The sequence below is a fragment of the Oryzias latipes genome, chromosome 2, assembly GCF_002234675.1.
Source record: "Oryzias latipes chromosome 2, ASM223467v1".
NCBI classification, from domain to species: Eukaryota; Metazoa; Chordata; class Actinopteri; order Beloniformes; family Adrianichthyidae; genus Oryzias; species Oryzias latipes.
In genome coordinates, this window is record NC_019860.2 from 20,584,295 (window position 1) to 20,602,603 (window position 18,309).

The window sequence follows — 18,309 nt, forward strand, 5'->3', positions numbered from 1 at the left end:
GCAGGACTGCGGCCCTCAGTGCCCACCTCTGCACTAGACAGTGCTCTGAACCTTTTTTCTTCAATGATTTGTGATCTTCACTGGTGTCCATGGATTACATGAAATCTTTCCACCTTTATCCACCTTTGTCACGGTAGGGAGATCACGTCAATGGTCATTTTGACCCCACAGGATAGCACAAGCGTAAAGAATTTTGTTTATTTCTAAAAATGTATTCTTTGTGAACCAAAGACAGCTCCGTGTTTTCAAATAATCAGAGTAAACCTGTACAGATCGGCAGCTCGTCATGTCTGTGGGTGGAAACCACTGGAGCACAATAATTTGACCGACTGCGGCCTGACTGAAGCATCGACTGATTCTTTTAGACATGGACTCACAAGAATGCCATTTTATTCCAACTCAACTCAAAAACAAATGATCCAATCCGATATTTTTTCTTTAAATAACTGAGATTTAAAGCTGCATGCCGCTTCGGTTCAGTCTGACCAATAAATTGATCAAAATATAAACACTTAAATCGTTGCATTCAGTTGATTGGACTTTTTTTATGTGAGGTTAATTTGAATGAGATTAATGAGATTGTAGAAATGAGATTCATGTAGATTCATGATCATACATGAATCTCTACCTCTGAGTGAACAAAGATATTACATCCATGAGCGCTATACAGTCATCTATTTATAGTATTTTGGCTTTATGTGAATACATTTTTTATGAATAAATACTTGAAAAACGTCTAAAAACATCAACATAAGCCTTAGACGGAGAAAGCAGCAAAGATGGCTGCGAGTGTTGGTTAGCCTTCGATCCTGCCAACTAAAGCCCCATTCCAGCTAATAAGACTTGCACATCTAATGTACCAAAAGAGCACAGACTCCCTGTTGCAGCTGAGATCAGAGGGTCTGCCCCCCCACCCACCCCCCACCAATATACTCCCGCTGTCATTTCCAGGGAAGTTTTATGGGACGCTTTAATCTGATGCGAAACATTTGGAAAAGCTCCGAGCTGCACGCGAACCCAGACTTCTGTGTGCGTGACCTTTTCTGCATGTCTGACAACTTTGAGTATGGATTTTTCTCCTCATGCAAGCAGCCACTTCACATCCATAGACGGCTTCTTATCACTTTGACACTTTCTGCGTATTTGTAGCACTTTGCTGTTGTTATTCAGCCAATTATTTAAGCTAAACAATTCCCTTTTTCTTTTCTTTTAGAAGAACCTACAAAGGAATAAAATCAATTATTTGACTTGGTGGTCTTTAAGAAAAGGTTTTGCCAGGCAGAGAGGCTGTTTTCAGACGTCTTCATCTCTGTTGTAATGCTTTATTTAAAGCGCTTTAGCATAACATGAGTCAAGATGCAAAATGTTCTGCAGAAAAGTTAACAAAACAACACTTTCTGGTGAAAGGAAGTTAAACGGTGAGTCTGACCTCCACATGTTGACACGTCTGGATCAGTTTTCCCATCAGAGACTCCAGCTCGTTGTTTCTCTTGATTAGATTGCTCAGGTTGGAATCCAGGGCTTGCTGTGGGACATGAAAGGGGAAAAAAAATCCATCAAAAAGGAGATAGATTTGAAAAAAAATGGATTTGAATAAACAAAAAGATGCTTGAAACCAGAAAGAAGAAAAAGGTCAATTTGCTTCCCGCTCATCTTCTACTTTCCAAAGTTTCTGGGGTGCAAGTGGCAATAAACGTACCCCCGAGCAAGGGTAATACCCGTCGTCCCTGTACTGCCTCCTCATCCTGCCCTGTCCGAGCCGCCGTCGCCGCCGTTGGATGCCGCTCTTGGAGAGGATGCGACTGGGGCAGCCTCTCCACCGAGCATCAAGCCGCGCGCAGACTCAGCCAAGCGACAAATCCGGCATCAAAAGCTTTCCCTCTGAGAGCGCACAGCAGCGCTCGCAGCAAACCAACCGGCAAACAGGTGACGGAGCGTCAGAGGAGTCCTCCACGCTCGTCCCTCCTTTCTGACCTCTTTCTCCTCGAATATGTCAGGAATTCCACTGAATCCTTTGTGTCCACGTTTCCCTTTACTATCAATGTTCATATATGATCCTCTCAATCATTTACAGACTGTAAACAGACACAACCTGAAGGATCCGCTGCAGGCACATTCACCTTTGAGCAACCTTTCAGCCACAGTGTAAACGCAGGGTCTCCGGTTTTCAACCTCGGATTAAAAAGGGTTTACCGACAGGCAAGACTGAACAAACATGGATGGAGATTGTAGGGATTTGTTTTTTTTTTTTATACTGTTTGTGTGGCACAGGGGGTTTAATGGGTGACCTTAATACGTCTATGACACACAAAAGCAATGAAAAGGTCTGCTGGGAAAATGACGCAGCTGTTATCCAGAGCTGAGATGGAACACATCTAACCAAATCTGTTTTGAGAGAGGGAATAAAACGAATCAAATTCAAAAGAAAACGGTGAGGCTGAAGGGATCGTTGGTGTGTTCACGTCTGACTGAACCCTGGATGTTGAGAACGTCGAGCCTCGTCTCTCAGGTTGATTACATATTAACCATCAATTTTTGTAACCGCCACTCCAAGCCAGATTTTGAAAACCAGCCTCTTCATTTGGTTCAGGGATTCTGAACGAATCCATCTTAGTTTAATAACTTTTAACAGCAAGCCAGTACATTTGGATGATCCAAAAGTGCTTTTATTTTTATTTTTTCCAAACAATGTATGGTAGCTACTCTACCATATAGTTATTATGAAGGTTATGCTAATTTTTCTGTATTTTCTTTTCTAATTAAAAAGATTGACACTTTAACCAACAAATACAATCAATAATGGTCAGGTTATCACTTCCATAGTGGAGCCAGTAAGTTTGATATACCAGACAACTTGTGCATTTTGTGGTACAAGGAGCCAAATTTGAGAGGAGCGCCAGATTTAGGGAGATAATCAGTGGTCTTGTATGTCTTCCATTTCCTAACAATTGCTCCCACAGTTGTTTTCTTCACAGCAAGATGCATATCTATTGCAGGTTCAGTATTCCCAGCCTGGTGCAGGTCAACAATGTGGTTTCTGGTGTCCTCAGACAGCTCTTTGGTCTTGGTTATAGTGGAGTTTGGTGTGTGACTGTTTGAGGTTGTGGACAGGTCTCTTTTATACAGATAACTAGTTCAAATGGGAGCCATTAATACAGGTAACAAGTGGAGGACAGAGGATCCTCTGACAGAAGTGTCCAGAAATCTTTCTTGTTTGTAGGTAAACACTGTGTGTGGGGGTGCGTGCGTACAGTACAGACCAAACGTTTGGACACACCTTCCCATTCATTTGAATGAGAAGGTGTGTTCAAACTTTGGGTCTGTACTGTACATAACAGAAGAGTGTGAAACAACTAAAAATTTGTCATATTGTAGGTTCTTCATAGTAGCCACCTTTTGATTTGATCACTGCTTTGCACACTCTTGTCATTGTCTTGATGAGCTTCTAGAGGTAGTCACCTGAAATGTTTTTCAGTTCACTGGTGCACCCTGTCAGGTTAAATAAGTGTGATTTTTTTGCCTTATAAATGGGGTTGGGACCATCAGTTGTGTTGTTCAGAAGTCAGGTGGACACACAGCTGATAGTCCTACTGAATAGACTGTTAGAATTTGTATTATGGCAAGAAAAAAGCAGCTAAGTACAGAAAAACCAGTGGCCATCATTACTTTAAGAAATGAAGGTCAGTCAGTCTGAAAAATTGGGAAAACTTTGAAAGTGTTCCCAAGTGCAGTCACAAAAACCATCACGTGCTTCAAAGAAACTGGCTCACATGCAAACCGCCCCAGGAAAGGAAGACCAAGAGTCACCTCTGCTGTGGAGGATACGTTCATCTGAGTCACCAACCTCAGAAATGGCAGGTTAACAGCAGCTCAGATTAGAGAGCAGGTCAATGGCACACAGAGTTCTAGCAGCAGACACATCTCTACAACAACTGTTCAAAGGAGACTGTGGGAATCAAGCCTTGTCAGGTGTGATGGTGTGGGGGTGCTTTACTAGTGACACTGTTGGGGATTTCTTCAAAATTGAAGGCATACTGAACCAGCATGGCTACCACAGCATCTTGCAGCAGCATGCTAGTCCATCCGGTTTGCGTTTAGTTGGACCATCATTTATTTTTCAGCAGAACAATGACCCCAAACACACCTCCATGCTGTGTAAGGGCTATTTGACCAAGAAGGAGAGTGATGGGGGGCTGCGCCAGATGACCTGGACTCCGCAGTCACCGGACCTGAACCTAATCGAGATGGTTTGGGTGAGCTGGACCAAAGAGTGAAGGCAAAAGGCCCAAGACTGTTGGAAGACGATTTCAGGTGACTACCTCTGGAAGCTCATCAGGAGAATGCCAAGACTGTGCAAAGCAGTAATCAAAGCAAAAGGTGGCTACTATGAAGAACCTAGAATATGACATATTTTCAGTTGTTTCACATTTTTTGTTATGTATATAATTCCACGTGTGTTAATTCATAGTTTTCAATTCAATTTTATTTACATAGCCCAAATTTACAACAGCAGTCGTTTCAGTGGGCTTTGTAAAGTTGTGATACCTTCAGTGTGAATCTACAATTTTCATAGTCATGTAAACAAAGAAAACTCTTTGAATGAGACGGTGTGTCCAACTTTTGGTCTGTACTGTATATATTTATAAGATATATGTGTACGTTGACATTTCTCTTGGCAAAAGTGCTTTTGGGAAAAATTTATCCGATAAACTTTATTCTAGGCTCCCACATCATCATCCTTCCACCTCTGTGCCCAACAGTTGGAGATAGTGAGTTGCATTGATTAGCTTTATGGTTTTGCCAAATATTGTTTTGTGCACTTCAGCCAAACTTTTCTATTTTAGTCCAAAGGAATTTCTTCTTGAAATTATTTAGAGACAAATTCCACTTTCCACGTTTACAAAGACAGACGTTTATATTTAATAAAAAAGCCAAACTTCCTCTAAATGTTACAGTTTAGCATGCTAACTTAGGCTTTTAAAGCTGTCGTTGTTGTCATTTGGATATTTCTGAAAACTGCACAGTCAGGATTAAAAAAATTGTTTTAATTACTTTTTAAATTGTATTCTATTGTCACACCTTTGAATTTATTCAGAACAAGACCTCAAAATAGACAGAACATCTCCCTATACAAGACCTGCTAGGTGGCTTGAATCAGTAGGAGCTGGTTACTTTTCCTTAAATGACCTTTTATGTGTTTAAGTCTGAGCAAATATTTGAGATGTTATTCCTTTTGACACCAGTGATGTGAACAAATTAGAATAATGTACTTATAGTTCTTACAAAGAATGTGCTTCTTTAAATTTGAACAGGATCGTACCACTTTCTCCCATAACATCAAAGCACATTGGAGTCTTCCTGTATTTTACCTCTGAAGATCAGAAGCAGGAAGAGACAAAAGACACCAGCTACTAATCTAATACAGAGTGAACATTTATGCATGTTTCAGGCTAATATTAACATTTAGATCAGTTTTAATTACCAGGAGTGGAAAGAGATTCAGGCAGGATTAGATTAATTTAGAAGCCTTGAATTGCAAATGCCCTGATAATGGAGCGGCCATGCCGGCCCTGCTTATCATCAGTGTTCTTTGAAGGAGCTCCGGCAAACCGCAATGTTTTCAAACCACGGCAGCACAAGGTTACAACACGCTTTGGTGCGTAGATTCAACAATTTTAGAAGATAAAATGTAATAAATGAATTCAGAATTTCTTTAGACCCACTCCGATCATCGTTTGATCCATTTTCAAAACGTTGCCAGTGGTTGGTCACGCCATTTTTAGCCATAATAATGTAAATCCTGGGTCGTTTTCTGGGACATAGTTTCTGCAGAGCGGCAGTAGCTCATTAAAAATATACCTCTGTATTGTTGGGAGGATCATTGGTGTACAGCAACCCCGCCCCCCCTTCAAACTTCAAATGAAATCAAACTTTATATGCCACTATTCCTATGAAAGCACAACACTAAGTGCTTTACATTAAAACAAAATCTTCTTCTTTCTCTTCCGGCTTTTCCCTTCAGGGGTCGCCACAGCGAAACAACCTCTCTTTGGAGTCGCATGGTTAACTTGGCAATGTTTTACGCCGGATGCCCTTCCTGACGCAACCCTCTCAATATATCCGGGCTTGGGACCGGCACAGAAGCAGAGAAGGAAACAGGGAGCAGCCCGGATTCGAACCCTGGTTTCACGGACGGAAGGCGCCGCAAAACCAGCACGAGCTAAACCGGCTCCCTTACATTTAAAACAAAATAAATGATATAAAATCAAGCACGAAAATGAAAATAGATCCCCCCTCCCCATACCTACACACAACCCCCCACCCCCTAACTGATGGGGTCAGACAACGATTAATAGGAAATGGGCTGAGCGCCTCCCTGTTGCTGAGAACTATTTTCTAAGCCACAAAAGCACTCATTTTCCAACAGCATTTATCTGTCTGCTCCTAATTCACAACGATTTGAATGAAGAAGTATCCAGAAAAGCAATTTTAAGCGTAATTTATTTAACTATGTCTTCCTTCAAAAGAAAAATGCCTCCCAAACATGTTAAAACCACCAAAAACACAACAACATTGTATAAATGGTAGAAATGTGATGAAATGTGAAATTGAAGGTTCAGGATGTTTTTACTTTCTGTTATGCCTCTAGTTATAAACAGAAATATTATTAAATAGCGTTGATGCGTTATTTAAGGGGGGTCAGCAGTCTAAGTAAAGGTGCTCAGACTTCCCTCTTCCCAGCCACTTCCTCCACCCCCTCTGGGGGCATTTTTAGGTGTTCCCAGGCCAGTTGAGAAACGTAGTCTCTCCGGCGTGTCCTGGGACTTCCCCGGGGTCTCCACCGAGTGGGAGATACTCACAATATCTCCCCAGGGAGTTGTGTTGGGGGCAGATGCCCGAGCCACCTAAGAGCAGTTTTGTTTTGTTTTGTTTACGGTTTAAACATATTCCAGTACTAGTAGAAAGTCTCTAATCCTTAAGTGGGATTGGTGATAGTTCCTGCATAAAACTTCTTTTAAATATTAAAAACCCACTCTTGTTGAGTTTAATTTGCTACGATTATAATATTTTAGAATTTTTGGTATGGAAACAATACATTTATGAGGACTTGTGTGTTGTTTTCTGGGAAATATAATTAAAGTGTAGATGTAGTATCTCCCACATGCACAGATTCCTCCGTCCACCATTCCAGCGTTTCATTTCAGATCTGAAAGGCCTGTAGTTTGAAGTCAAGGTTGGCACGTACAAACAGCAGCGCTCATCTGTCACCCTCAAGCTGTTTTGTCCTCAGACCACAAGCCAAGGACTTTAAAACCCATTTTCCAAATGCCGCCTCCATCACTGTCCTCTGACGGGAGTAATGTTGTCTCCGAAGAGGCGAGCGTTCCCTCAAAGCTCTACAAAGCTCTAATCACAGACACCACCCCTTCTCATACAAAGAGAAATCTCATTTGTATCTTCTGGAAACGCTTCAAGAGTCATGTAAATGTTTAAATGTTGAAAAACAAAAAGTCTAAATAATCTAAAACAGAGTGAAACAGCCAAAGGAGAGGACTGTATGTACGTTCGTAAATATTTAAATTTTTAAGTATCTAAAGCAGTGGCCTGTGACTTACTTAGTTCCCTTAAAAGTTTCCTGTTTTCATGAATAAATAAGCACATGTCTGCAGCATAAATACTGGAACACGACTGCATTGGTGTTTATCCAGAGATCTTTATTTCATAACCTTTAAAAAGTTACGTTTTGGTTTGAACATTTTCTCAGAGTTTCCATTACCAAAAAAAACCAAACTCATTTTACTATCATACATAAGCGGGATTTATTTATCTCTACAGATTAGTTGCATGTGTTCGGACACTGTCCCATCTTTTGACCAAAACCTTGCCAAAAATTCTAGAAAATAACTCCTTTTTTTGGGAGAAAATTTTTCACCTTAATAGTTGTCTTTCAAGAACCACTTTTCTTGTTTCCCATGTCGTATTGCTCCGTATGTGTTCTTGTTTCATGCTGTGCCCAGAGTTTATGTGGGTCACCTTAAGGCTAAAATGGTCTTAACCCATCCTTTGTATCGGCATAAACCATCTGGCAGGATTGAGGGAAGAACAGGTGGTCTATATCCCCTCCAGTTTAGCAAAATAATGGCTTGTTAGTTTTCCAGTGCGTGAGAAAGGAAGTGCCTCCGCGTGGGTGTTAAAAAAAAAAAAACAGGGGAGTTGTGCATGTCTGCACGCACATACATGTCTGAATGGGCATGTATGTCAGAGAGGGCAATGAAGCGATCATACGTGCTTTTGTTTGCCATCTGCTTCAAAGGACCATCACCAAGTTCACTGACCCACGTCCAAATAGCAGACCGCCTAAATCTTCTGGGCTTTTTCTGTTTATCTCCCAAACACTTTTAATGCTGCATTCACACCGGACACGATGCGCCCAATTCGCGTCTGCCACCTTTCTTTTGACGTGCACAAAATGTACTTCTCAACTCCTCCATGCCTTGGCTGCAGAGCATGCGCCAACGCTTTTCTGGATTTCATTCGTTGTCGAATCATGGAAAACGTGGATAATGTTGAGTGGGTTTGTGTTTAGGGAGCTCTAAAGGGGCACCGTCGAGCACGTCGTAGTGTCTGGGTTCACCAGATCCTTCAGAGACGCTTGCAGTACGCTGAATTTCAGCATTTACTGCATGTGACGGTCGGTTTGAGCATTAACCATTAAGAGGTCAAAACAAAAATAAAACTGGGACGGTTGGCCCTCCGCAGGCTGCAGGGCAACATAGTGAGCTCCGCTTTCCAGGGAAAGGCAGCCTGGGCGGCCGCACACGCTACCTCTGCCGGACCCTGGGTGGCAGAGCTCACTAGGTCGCTACGCCGTCCACCGGGCGACTGGCTAGTGTAGCGGGCGCGATCGCTCCAGCTCCATGGGCTCTGTGACGGGCTGGCGATCTGACCAGGATGTATCCCGCCTTGGCCCAACAGTAACCGGGGAAAATATCAGAAAAGAGTCAGCGTTATAAGAGAATAGTCATAAGAGAAAACATCAAAATTTTAGGAGGATAAAATTTATGCAATTCTTCTAAATATTTTCAGAATTTTTTTAAAACAAACGTTCCAAATCATAAATGGTTTTTTTTAAATGGAGTTTTTGGAAAAGTCTACTGGTCAGGTCGGTCGTTGTTGCTGCTCATTACCCGCCTGAAGACACCTGATCCAGGTAGGTTTTTTGCGACAAAAAGCAGGGTTTGTTAGAAAACTCAAAAGGCATTGTCATTGGCAATAACTGTCAAATCTACTGCGGCAAAAGACCAACTGACCTCTTATTTGCTTCCAGAGGTTTGTTACTAATGATCTCCATTCATTATTTATGATTTAAGCAGCAACATGATTCCAATTTAAAATGTAATACCAGAGTTAAAGGGTCTTCAGTGTTTGGACTCAAAGCTTTTGTCACAGCTGCCCTTAAGGCTAGATATGGGTTGTCTGTGGGTGAAAAATGGGCAAACTTGTACAGGGCCCACAAACTATCAAGGTTGTAGACCCCTTGGTGGCAAGTGGTCATGCACATTTTTATTTATAAGGGGAATGCTGCAAGTGATTTGTCATAGTGATATACAACACATGAGGCTGAGTAAGGGTGAGGTAGGTGACTTGCAGGCATGTGGTACATGTTCCTCAAACCCTGTGCACTGTGCCAGAGGCCTGTTAGTGCTCTTCAAGTGATAAGTACGTGCAGCCCGACTGTTAGATGTGAGAAAATTTAACAATCAAAGTGTAGTTTGTGTGAAGATCCTACAGGTGACACAGATGCTGCCAGCTTTATCTTCCACATTTAATGAATATCCTTACTTACGACTAGAGTGTGGCTAAAAGACACAGCACGACAGCATCAGTCATATGTCAGAATTGTGCACATCGTACTCTATCCTTACAAAGACATCAAGATACACCAAACCACACACGACAATGGTACGTTCCATTTTCATGACGTCCCTTAAGGTGGCCGTAAGACTCACCTCTTCTCCTTTTAATATGGGGTAGCGCCAGTCTTAGACCCTCCATGGACCAGCACAACCCAAAAACCTACAGCACCTGTGCAAGGCAACCCCCGCAATCGGGTGCATGTGAGTTAGGCTTAAGGAGTGTTTTTATTTTGGCTAAAAAAAACGATTACCCCTGTTTCTTTGCTGAGTCCTGAATCATAGGGAACTCAAAAGTAATGCATGATTATGGGTAAATTGCTGAAACATTGGTTTGTTTCCCATTTGAGTTGCCTTTATTTTCCAGCCTGTGGTCCACGCGCTTTTTAAATGCATCGAAATAAAAATCACAGGAGTTCCACCATCGAATTTAACTGTGGAAATAGTCTTATGCTTGATTAAACAGTTGTTTTGTGCTTTGTTGGTAAACCGTTCCTGGAGAAAATGAACATTTGTTTTCAAGAACGAAATCTTGTACTCGAAGGTTTAGCGTAATTTTCAATATTCCTTTTGTCTAAATTGATCAAACATGTATTTGATAAAAAAGTTCTTCCTTAAAAACATCAGTTTTGGCTCTCCAATCTTTTTCAGAGCTGCAAGCAAAACTAAATTTGTTGTCTGGTCTTTTTCCAGTTTACATATGGACATCATGATGAAACCCATTACTGTAATGTCTCCCTTTTGACCAGATGATGAGCTGCAGCTGTGCAAATGATGTTTTTAGACGTTCTCCCAGACCCCAGAAACACCACAAGAAGTTCATAAAAAGCGTTGCAATGGACTTTGTAAGGTTTTTTTTGTTTTGTTTCTAACGCACATGCACGCAGCAGGCAGGTGACCTGCAGCATCTTTTCCTGTCATTAAAGTTCTGCGCTCACTCTGTGTGTGTGAGCCTGAGTATGCTAATTTCTTAATAATTCAGGAGAGATAAGTCACCATGAAGATAGTAAATCACACTGATAATCGACTTAGATACCTGGGTGAGGATAATAGGAAACTGCGTTCTTGAGAGCAGATTGGAATTAAAGTTTAAAATTCATTAAATGTGGAAGATAAAGCTGGCAGCATCTGTGTCATTATCTGTAATTAGATGGAGGCAAACTTGTCTTAAGGCCACTGGGACGTTTAAATAGGCTGACCATGTATTTCAAAGAGAGTCCTGTGAAGTCTTTAAATAAAAGGAAAATGAACCAATTAGTTGCTTTGCTTACCTTAAGTTTTTCATAGCGGTCGCTTAGTGCTGCCACCTGGTGGTCTCTGTGCCGGCCGACCAGTTTGCACAAAGAGCAGATGAGTTGGTCATCGCTGACACAGTACATGTTGACCTTCTCTTCGTCGTGCTCCAGACACTGGAGCCCTCTGAGGTGCGAGTCGGGCATCGGCTCGATGAGCCGGTGGCCCGTGAATGGCTTCTTGTTGGGGTGCGTTGCTCTGAGGCACTCCTCGCAGTACGACACCTCGCACGTCACGCACGTCTTCACGGCGTCCTGCGGCGGGTCCAGCTCGCAGAACTGGCACTGCACCGGCTCGGGAGGTGAGCCCGGGTTGGACATGGCGGCGCTGACGGGGACCAGTGCCAGGCGATTGCTGCTTTCCTCGCAGGGAGAGTTGGGCCCGCTGTGAGGGGCCGGCAGAGGCAAAGGGAGTCCAGCTGAAGACGAGGCTCTCTGAACTCTGTCAATAATGTTCTGCAGGGTGACGTTTCTCTTGAGTCCTTCTAGTCCACGCTCAGGACTCAAGGAAATGACATATCTACAGGTGGGGCACTGGAAAGCGCCAATATTCTGGACAGACTCGTTGGTGGCGCAGTGGGAGATGAGGATGCGGTGGGCGCAGCCAAAACACAGGCTGTGGGCACAGGGGAGCAGCAGAGGGTCTTCAAAGAGCTCCAGGCAGATTGGGCAGGTCAGCTCTGATTCCAGAGTGTCCATCCTGCTTAGAAGAGGCCAGGCGGGACCGTGCGCAGTGTCAGCGAAATCCAGAAGAGCCGCTCAGCTGCCTGAAGCCCACAAACGGGGAGATAGGAGAGACAGAGAGGGGAGACGGGAAAAGGAACAGCACAGGGATTTGTTAATAAATGGTGCAAAACGGCTTACTTTTCAATGCATTCTTTAGAGGCTTTGAGTCTCAATGGAGCAGACCAAAGTTTGGACCTTAATAATGCTGATCCTTTATGTTCGGTGTGACAACTGAGCTGGAGAAACTGTCAAACCCAGAAAAATAGACACCCAGGAACAAATTTATTTGAAGGCAGAGAGGCGGTAATGCCATTCACAGTAAAGGGGGACTGTAGTAGTTGCTGAGCAAACTGTCAAAATGCATTTTTGTCTTCTACACATGCTGAGATTCAAATTTTACAATTTAAAATTTCCAACAAAATGCATTTTCAGCTTTGTATTCTGTTAATCAAACAGTGCAACTACTTAAAATCCATCAACTAGAGCCTTAAAATGGACTGAGCTGATCTCAGTTGAGCTAAAAAAATCCTTGAAGCTTAAACATCTAGTACGGCTAATGTGCTATCAGCTGTTAGCAGGCACAACTTTACACAATTTTCTTTGCGCATTTGTTGTTTATCACACAGTACAAATTAGTGAACATGTTGAAACCGTCAAAGCTAAGCCAAAACCCAAAAACATCTTACACGGCTAAAAGGCTGTTAGTTGTTAAAAAGCACAGCTTCAAAATCATCCATTTTTGTGTTTATCAAACAGTACAAGCAATGCACATGTTACAACAATGGCTCTTATTGATCTCAATCGATGTAAAAACATCTTATGCTAAAATATTCCAACATCTCATACTCTAATGTGCTATTTGTCATAAGCATACACAACTTTTAACACACAAAAATATGTTTTGGGAGCATTTCTCGTGTTTATCAAATAGCACAAGCCAATGTAAATCCTAAAACAACAAAACATGTCAGCTATGGCTCTAAAATGGATCCAACTGATTTCAATTCAACTAAAAAATCCTAAAGATAAAAAACTAACACATCTTAAACAGTTAATGTGCTATTAGCTGATAAAGTACAAGTACAAATTGTAGATGTACGTGTTGAAACAATCAAACCCATCAACCATGGTTCCACAATGGACCCAACTGATCTAAATCGATTTCTGTAACCCACTAAGCTAAAACCGTCCAACATCTAACGCAACCATGTTTGTGCTTTTGGTAATCACCTCCCGGCTATTGTGAGACGATCCGGCGAGCTATTGATTTATACACACAAAGCAGAAAATTGCAACACAACTGCTTAAACAGATTTTCTTTGTTAGCACCTAAACGTTTTAAAGATCCCCAAAAAACTAATTTGTATTTAGCTGTTTGTAAGCGTTACTTTAATACGTGCTTGTTTTTAAATCTAGTAGTCATTAGCTAATACAGGATACAGTCAGATGTCAGAGATTGCAAGAAACGTTATATTTTACACTGATTTACACTTAATAAACATTTTTTTGTTGCTGTCAATGCAAAAACAGCCACTAGTGCTTTCCTAATTTCCTAGTTTGGCATTTTCTTTAGTTCAGAGTAATTGGATCCTTTAGATAACACAGGAATGTGGTTTTGTTGTGCAGCAGTAGCTGCACATTTGAACAATTAACGTCAGTTCTTTGTACTTTGATCAAATCTGAGTACGTCTGCTGTTGGGATTAGAGTTTTATTAGGAGCTAAATGTGACAGTGTGCACAACAGATGTGTTTTTTTCAGCTGGAGCAAAGGAGGAGACTGCAGTTAAAGTTGAAATGAAAAAGCCGCTGGAGAAGCGATGAAGGCTGGGTGGTGTGGAGTTTGAGCGTTTTAGTTTGGCTTGTCGAGACAATAAAAATGGGATAAAATTGGTCATGAATGCTGAATTTATACATTCACAAACAATTTCCAACTTTTTTTGTATTGTTTCGCATTAAACATGTAATAATAATAAGCGTTATTACAGACTCAAGGTCCATTTGCTGCAAAATACTCAAAATTTATAAAAGACTCAAGGACAAGAATAGAACACTCAAACAAGTATAAGAACAATATCATAAAAAGTATTTAAAAAAAACTGTCTTAAAAGTTTAAAAATCAATGACATAGGAATATAAACACAATGACATGAAAGCATAAGAACAGTAAAATAACCAGGTATCATGAATTAATAAAGACTAAAACTGTTGACTTAAAAAAAAAACCGTAAAAGTTTAAAAAAGACGACCGTATCAAAACCTCCAAATAGGGGATTGGTATCTAGAAGTGCTGCGCTTTACATTGGTGAGAGTTAAAATGATTTCATTATTTAAAGCATTAAGACGATAATTAAAACCATAGATAAAATGTCCTTAGGGCATCATTATAGGCTACTTGAAGCTTCCTCATGCTGGATGCCCTATAATTTGTCTACAGGTGGGCAGTACACAGGGGTGTGCAGTAAGTTTTGAATAAAAGAATTTTAAGATTGTACGAGCAGGAATAAATCCTGCGTGCAAGTTTGTTTGCCTGAGCATATAAAATACACCGTTGTCTGTGGATATTTTCGTCATCTATAAGCTCATCGTTGATAATATGACCAAACCATTTAAAAGTTGTTGTAATCCGGAGTTGCTGGGGCTGAAGAAAACTAAAGCATCTGCATACATCAGATGATTTACCTTAAAACCACCAACTATGCAACCGGTACGTAAGATGCTAAAGTAAAGTAATTTGGTTTTCTTTCACTCTTTGATCCATTTGATAGTTAGACGGCATCCACACTGCTTCTGGACCACACCAGGGTTCAGACAACTTCCCTTTATTATGTAGACAACAATTGGATTGTTTGGTCTCCAAACTCCACACATTTTTTTTTTATATCTCAGACGAATGGGATCTCACTGCCAGAGGTGAAGGTTATAAAACCAAATCCAGAGTGACGATGTTGAGCTGCACATGCATTTAGAACATGAGAAAACTGCTATTAAACACAGACAAAATATGCTCTGTAGTTAAGGATAAAAAGCTAAATTAACTTAGAAAAAAAAAAGCTTCTTAGCATCATATGTAGACCATAATAATGCAGGAAAAAAATCCTCTTTTTTCCTCTATGGAGTGGCATTTTCAGCAGATGTCACTGTTGCATGGAGATTAAAGCTTGTGAAAGTCAGAGCAGATTCCTGCAGAAAAAAACTGCAAACGAGTTCTTCTTGTTGGGGTTCTCTGCAATAATCTAGCTAAAATAATTGTTATTGAAAACAACAGTGTAGAAAGAAGGCAGACTGTGTGCACAAAGAAAAGGTTTCAGATCTGTCACCAATAAAATAGATATGAAATGAAGTATCTGTAACCTCAAACATCTGAAAAAGAGAAAAAGATGACTTTCATTATGAACAGAATAAATACAAACTGAGACAACTGTTTGTATTTTGGGGCAGCAGACAGCAATCTGCAGGCTTAAATACTCGAAAAACTCTTTGAGCAACAATTCCTCTGAAGCTAATGCCCGGAAGCTGACACACAAAGTCTATATATAAGTGCGTTAGCAGCTTCAGTGTTCAACACTTTAGCATTTAAGCGTAGCTACGCAAGATTCTACGACCGTTTTTGGGTTCTACGTACATATCACGCAGCCGTTAAACATGCATTGAAAGTTAAAAGGTCGTTGAGCTTTCTACCATTGAGGGGCTCGGATTTGGTAGTGACCTATGGATGGCATTTTAATTCATGGAAGAGCCATCCGTTCAAAAATGGATCATGGAGGAGTTTATGTCCAGCTGGAATTATACGCCAGTAAGTTAAGTTTTTCAAATATTGGAATAGAGCTATGAAAGAAGAAACCTAGAGCAACATTTGCACTGCTTCTGTATTTCGCAAGAAAGTTGTGTCAGAATTCCCTCACTACTCACTATATAGTGCACGGTCTATTGCGTTCGCCATTTTTGAGTGCTGTCTGAATCTACAAATCCAAAATCGATTGCCCTAGAAATTTCCCAGAAGTATCTGCGAAAAACCAGTGTACATTGATGCTCACTAGATTGGCGAATATGGACCACAATGCATTGTGTCTGAACAATTTTTTTTAATAGACCATCAACATTTTTATCTTCAGAACACAGTAGATTCATCGTCGCAAAACGCTCATAGGAATTCGATTTTAACTTCGCGAAATCGATGTCAAATCCGCCGTTTAAAAAAAATAATAAAGTAGGGAGCATGGTGTCCGAATTGCTTTTAATATTCAGAGCACTAAATAGTGCCGCACCATAGTTTTTTAGTAGTTAGGGGGGAATTCGTACACAACCCAAGTCTTATCCAGCTAATAGACAGCAGTAGACAGCCCTTCTTGTCCAGTGTGAACACCATGGGATAAATTGGACATCACATGCCCAATGTGTCCATAGCTTCAAACGCCAAAAAAGCAGCTTTCAGATCTAATGTGTAGAAAATGTAACCGTGGAGCTAAAACAAAGTTGTTGATGTCTGCATCAACATATTTTAATCAATATCAAATTTTAGAAATTATAATAGCATAATTGCCACAGAATAATTACCCTGCCCAAACAAATTAAGAAAATGTTCAAAGAAAAAGATATGATAATCTGTGTTCAATGATTGGGATTATTCAAGCATTTAAAATATATAGACCTGTAGGATTTTCACTTGTCTTTGAATTGGTTTGGAAATGTTTAATTTCTTTGATACTTTTAACCTAACGATAAGTAGAAGATCAAAAGTAAAAGCATTAATGCTGTCATCCTTAGCTCCTCAAATCTTCCTGATCGTCACTTCCAGCACTCAGATATCACCCAAATCCCTATAAGAGCGGAAATAATTCAAATATATATTTAAATATATAAATATTCTCCATACAAAGGTGAGGGACTTGGACATTAATGGAGCTCACGTGATTTTTTGGTTTGACATCTTTGGAGCTAAAAAAAAAATTAAGACAAATCTTCTTTACTCAGATAAAACAAACTAGAATCTGCAAGCAAACTGGAAAATCTATTTGAAATGGACACGTAGTGAGGGTGAAATGCCTTTCAGCTCACCATAGGTGACACTGTTGAACCGTGCAGTGTGGGCATGAAGCAGAGAGAGGGCTGGAGCGACGGCGGTTGGATGGAAGGTGAGGGGGGAAAAACACTGTCACTCACACTGGAGACAGATTGGGAAAAAAATTCCAGATGTTTGTTTTTCCCCAACATCCCTTTGTGCCACATGGCTGTCAGAGCTGCCACACTGTGCACGATATGGCTGGTCTGCTGGGGTGCTCCCTGGAAGATGTCAGTACCAAGAGTTTTCAGTGGGGGTCGTTAAAAGCTGAAGGAAAAGCTGGGAGCTCGGTGTTGTTTTCCTCCTGCTTCACTCAGCAGCTTCTGAAACATTTATATTCCCGATCAGGCAGAAATTGTGGAAAGTTTGGTATATTTAACAAAAGCTAGCACACAATAAAAGGTTGTATTAGTCTTTAAAATACACTAAATTCTAATGAAAATGTTTTATTAATGTTGTCATTGATACATATAAAACGCTTTCACACTTTGGATGTGGAGCTTTTTCCATGTTTCATCAACTGACACAGATGGCATTTTCCAATTACTATATTCCTATATTTGGATCTTAGGTTGTCTTGTTGTAGCATTTAAGATTTGAGTTATCTGTGAAAGTTTTTGTGATATTATGCAACTCTTTCTTGCAGTATTTTGGCCAAAAGCTTCCCAAAAAAAGCTAAAAGAGTAACTTTTCATAGCACTTTAACTTGGATTAGAACCTTTGGTTTTGTTGAGCTACAAAGAAAACGCTTTCAGTGGTTTTATTTTTAAAGAAAAAACCAAATACGTATATATAAAATACATACATACATACATACATACATACATACATACATACATACTTACATACATACATACATATAAAACTAGCCGTAGTCATAGCATTTACTTGTACAGAAGCTTTTTGACAAAAGAACAGATAATTATCAGCAACAACCATAGACGGTGCTTTTTCAAAGGCCTGTAAGGACTATGTTCCAGTTGACTTGATGTAATGTCATGCAGTTACAGCAGCTGCTCATTTGGGGGAAATCTGGAGCAAAATGAGCACTGACCAAGACAGCAAAACAAGAAAAAGTCCTTCAAGTTTTCTATCTTACACTGACAAGCTTGTTTACCTCATCACAACACCACATTTACCAGTAAAACAAGTCTTGTTTTACCAGATAGACCAAATACATATGTCACTGCCAAATCCGAGTACCTGATTGGTCAAAGTTTAACCTGGATTTACTGACAACAGGCATTTAATAGCCTCGCGTTTTGTACGCGGAGCCCGAAAACAGTCATAAAAACTTGGGTAGCTAGCTACACTTAAA

The 18,309-nt window shown here is 40.6% G+C and overlaps 2 protein-coding genes across 3 annotated transcripts in view; one reads left to right on the forward strand and one right to left on the reverse strand.

Moving 5' to 3' along the window:
• LOC101171810 (E3 ubiquitin-protein ligase Midline-1) overlaps positions 1-18,309 on the reverse strand; it is a 73,991-nt gene that overhangs the window by 16,910 nt on the left and 38,772 nt on the right. For both annotated transcript variants that reach the window (XM_011484944.2, XM_004066587.4), the window contains exons 2-3: positions 11,186-11,973; positions 1,430-1,525 (exon numbers count right to left, since the gene is read on the reverse strand). In XM_011484944.2, coding sequence (XP_011483246.1) covers positions 1,430-1,525; positions 11,186-11,905 — 816 coding nt within the window. In that variant the 5' untranslated portion in view covers positions 11,906-11,973. The remainder of the gene's footprint in view (positions 1-1,429; positions 1,526-11,185; positions 11,974-18,309) is intronic.
• msl3 (MSL complex subunit 3) overlaps positions 1-18,309 on the forward strand; it is a 204,649-nt gene that overhangs the window by 1,129 nt on the left and 185,211 nt on the right. The gene's annotated exons all lie outside the window — the stretch shown is intronic.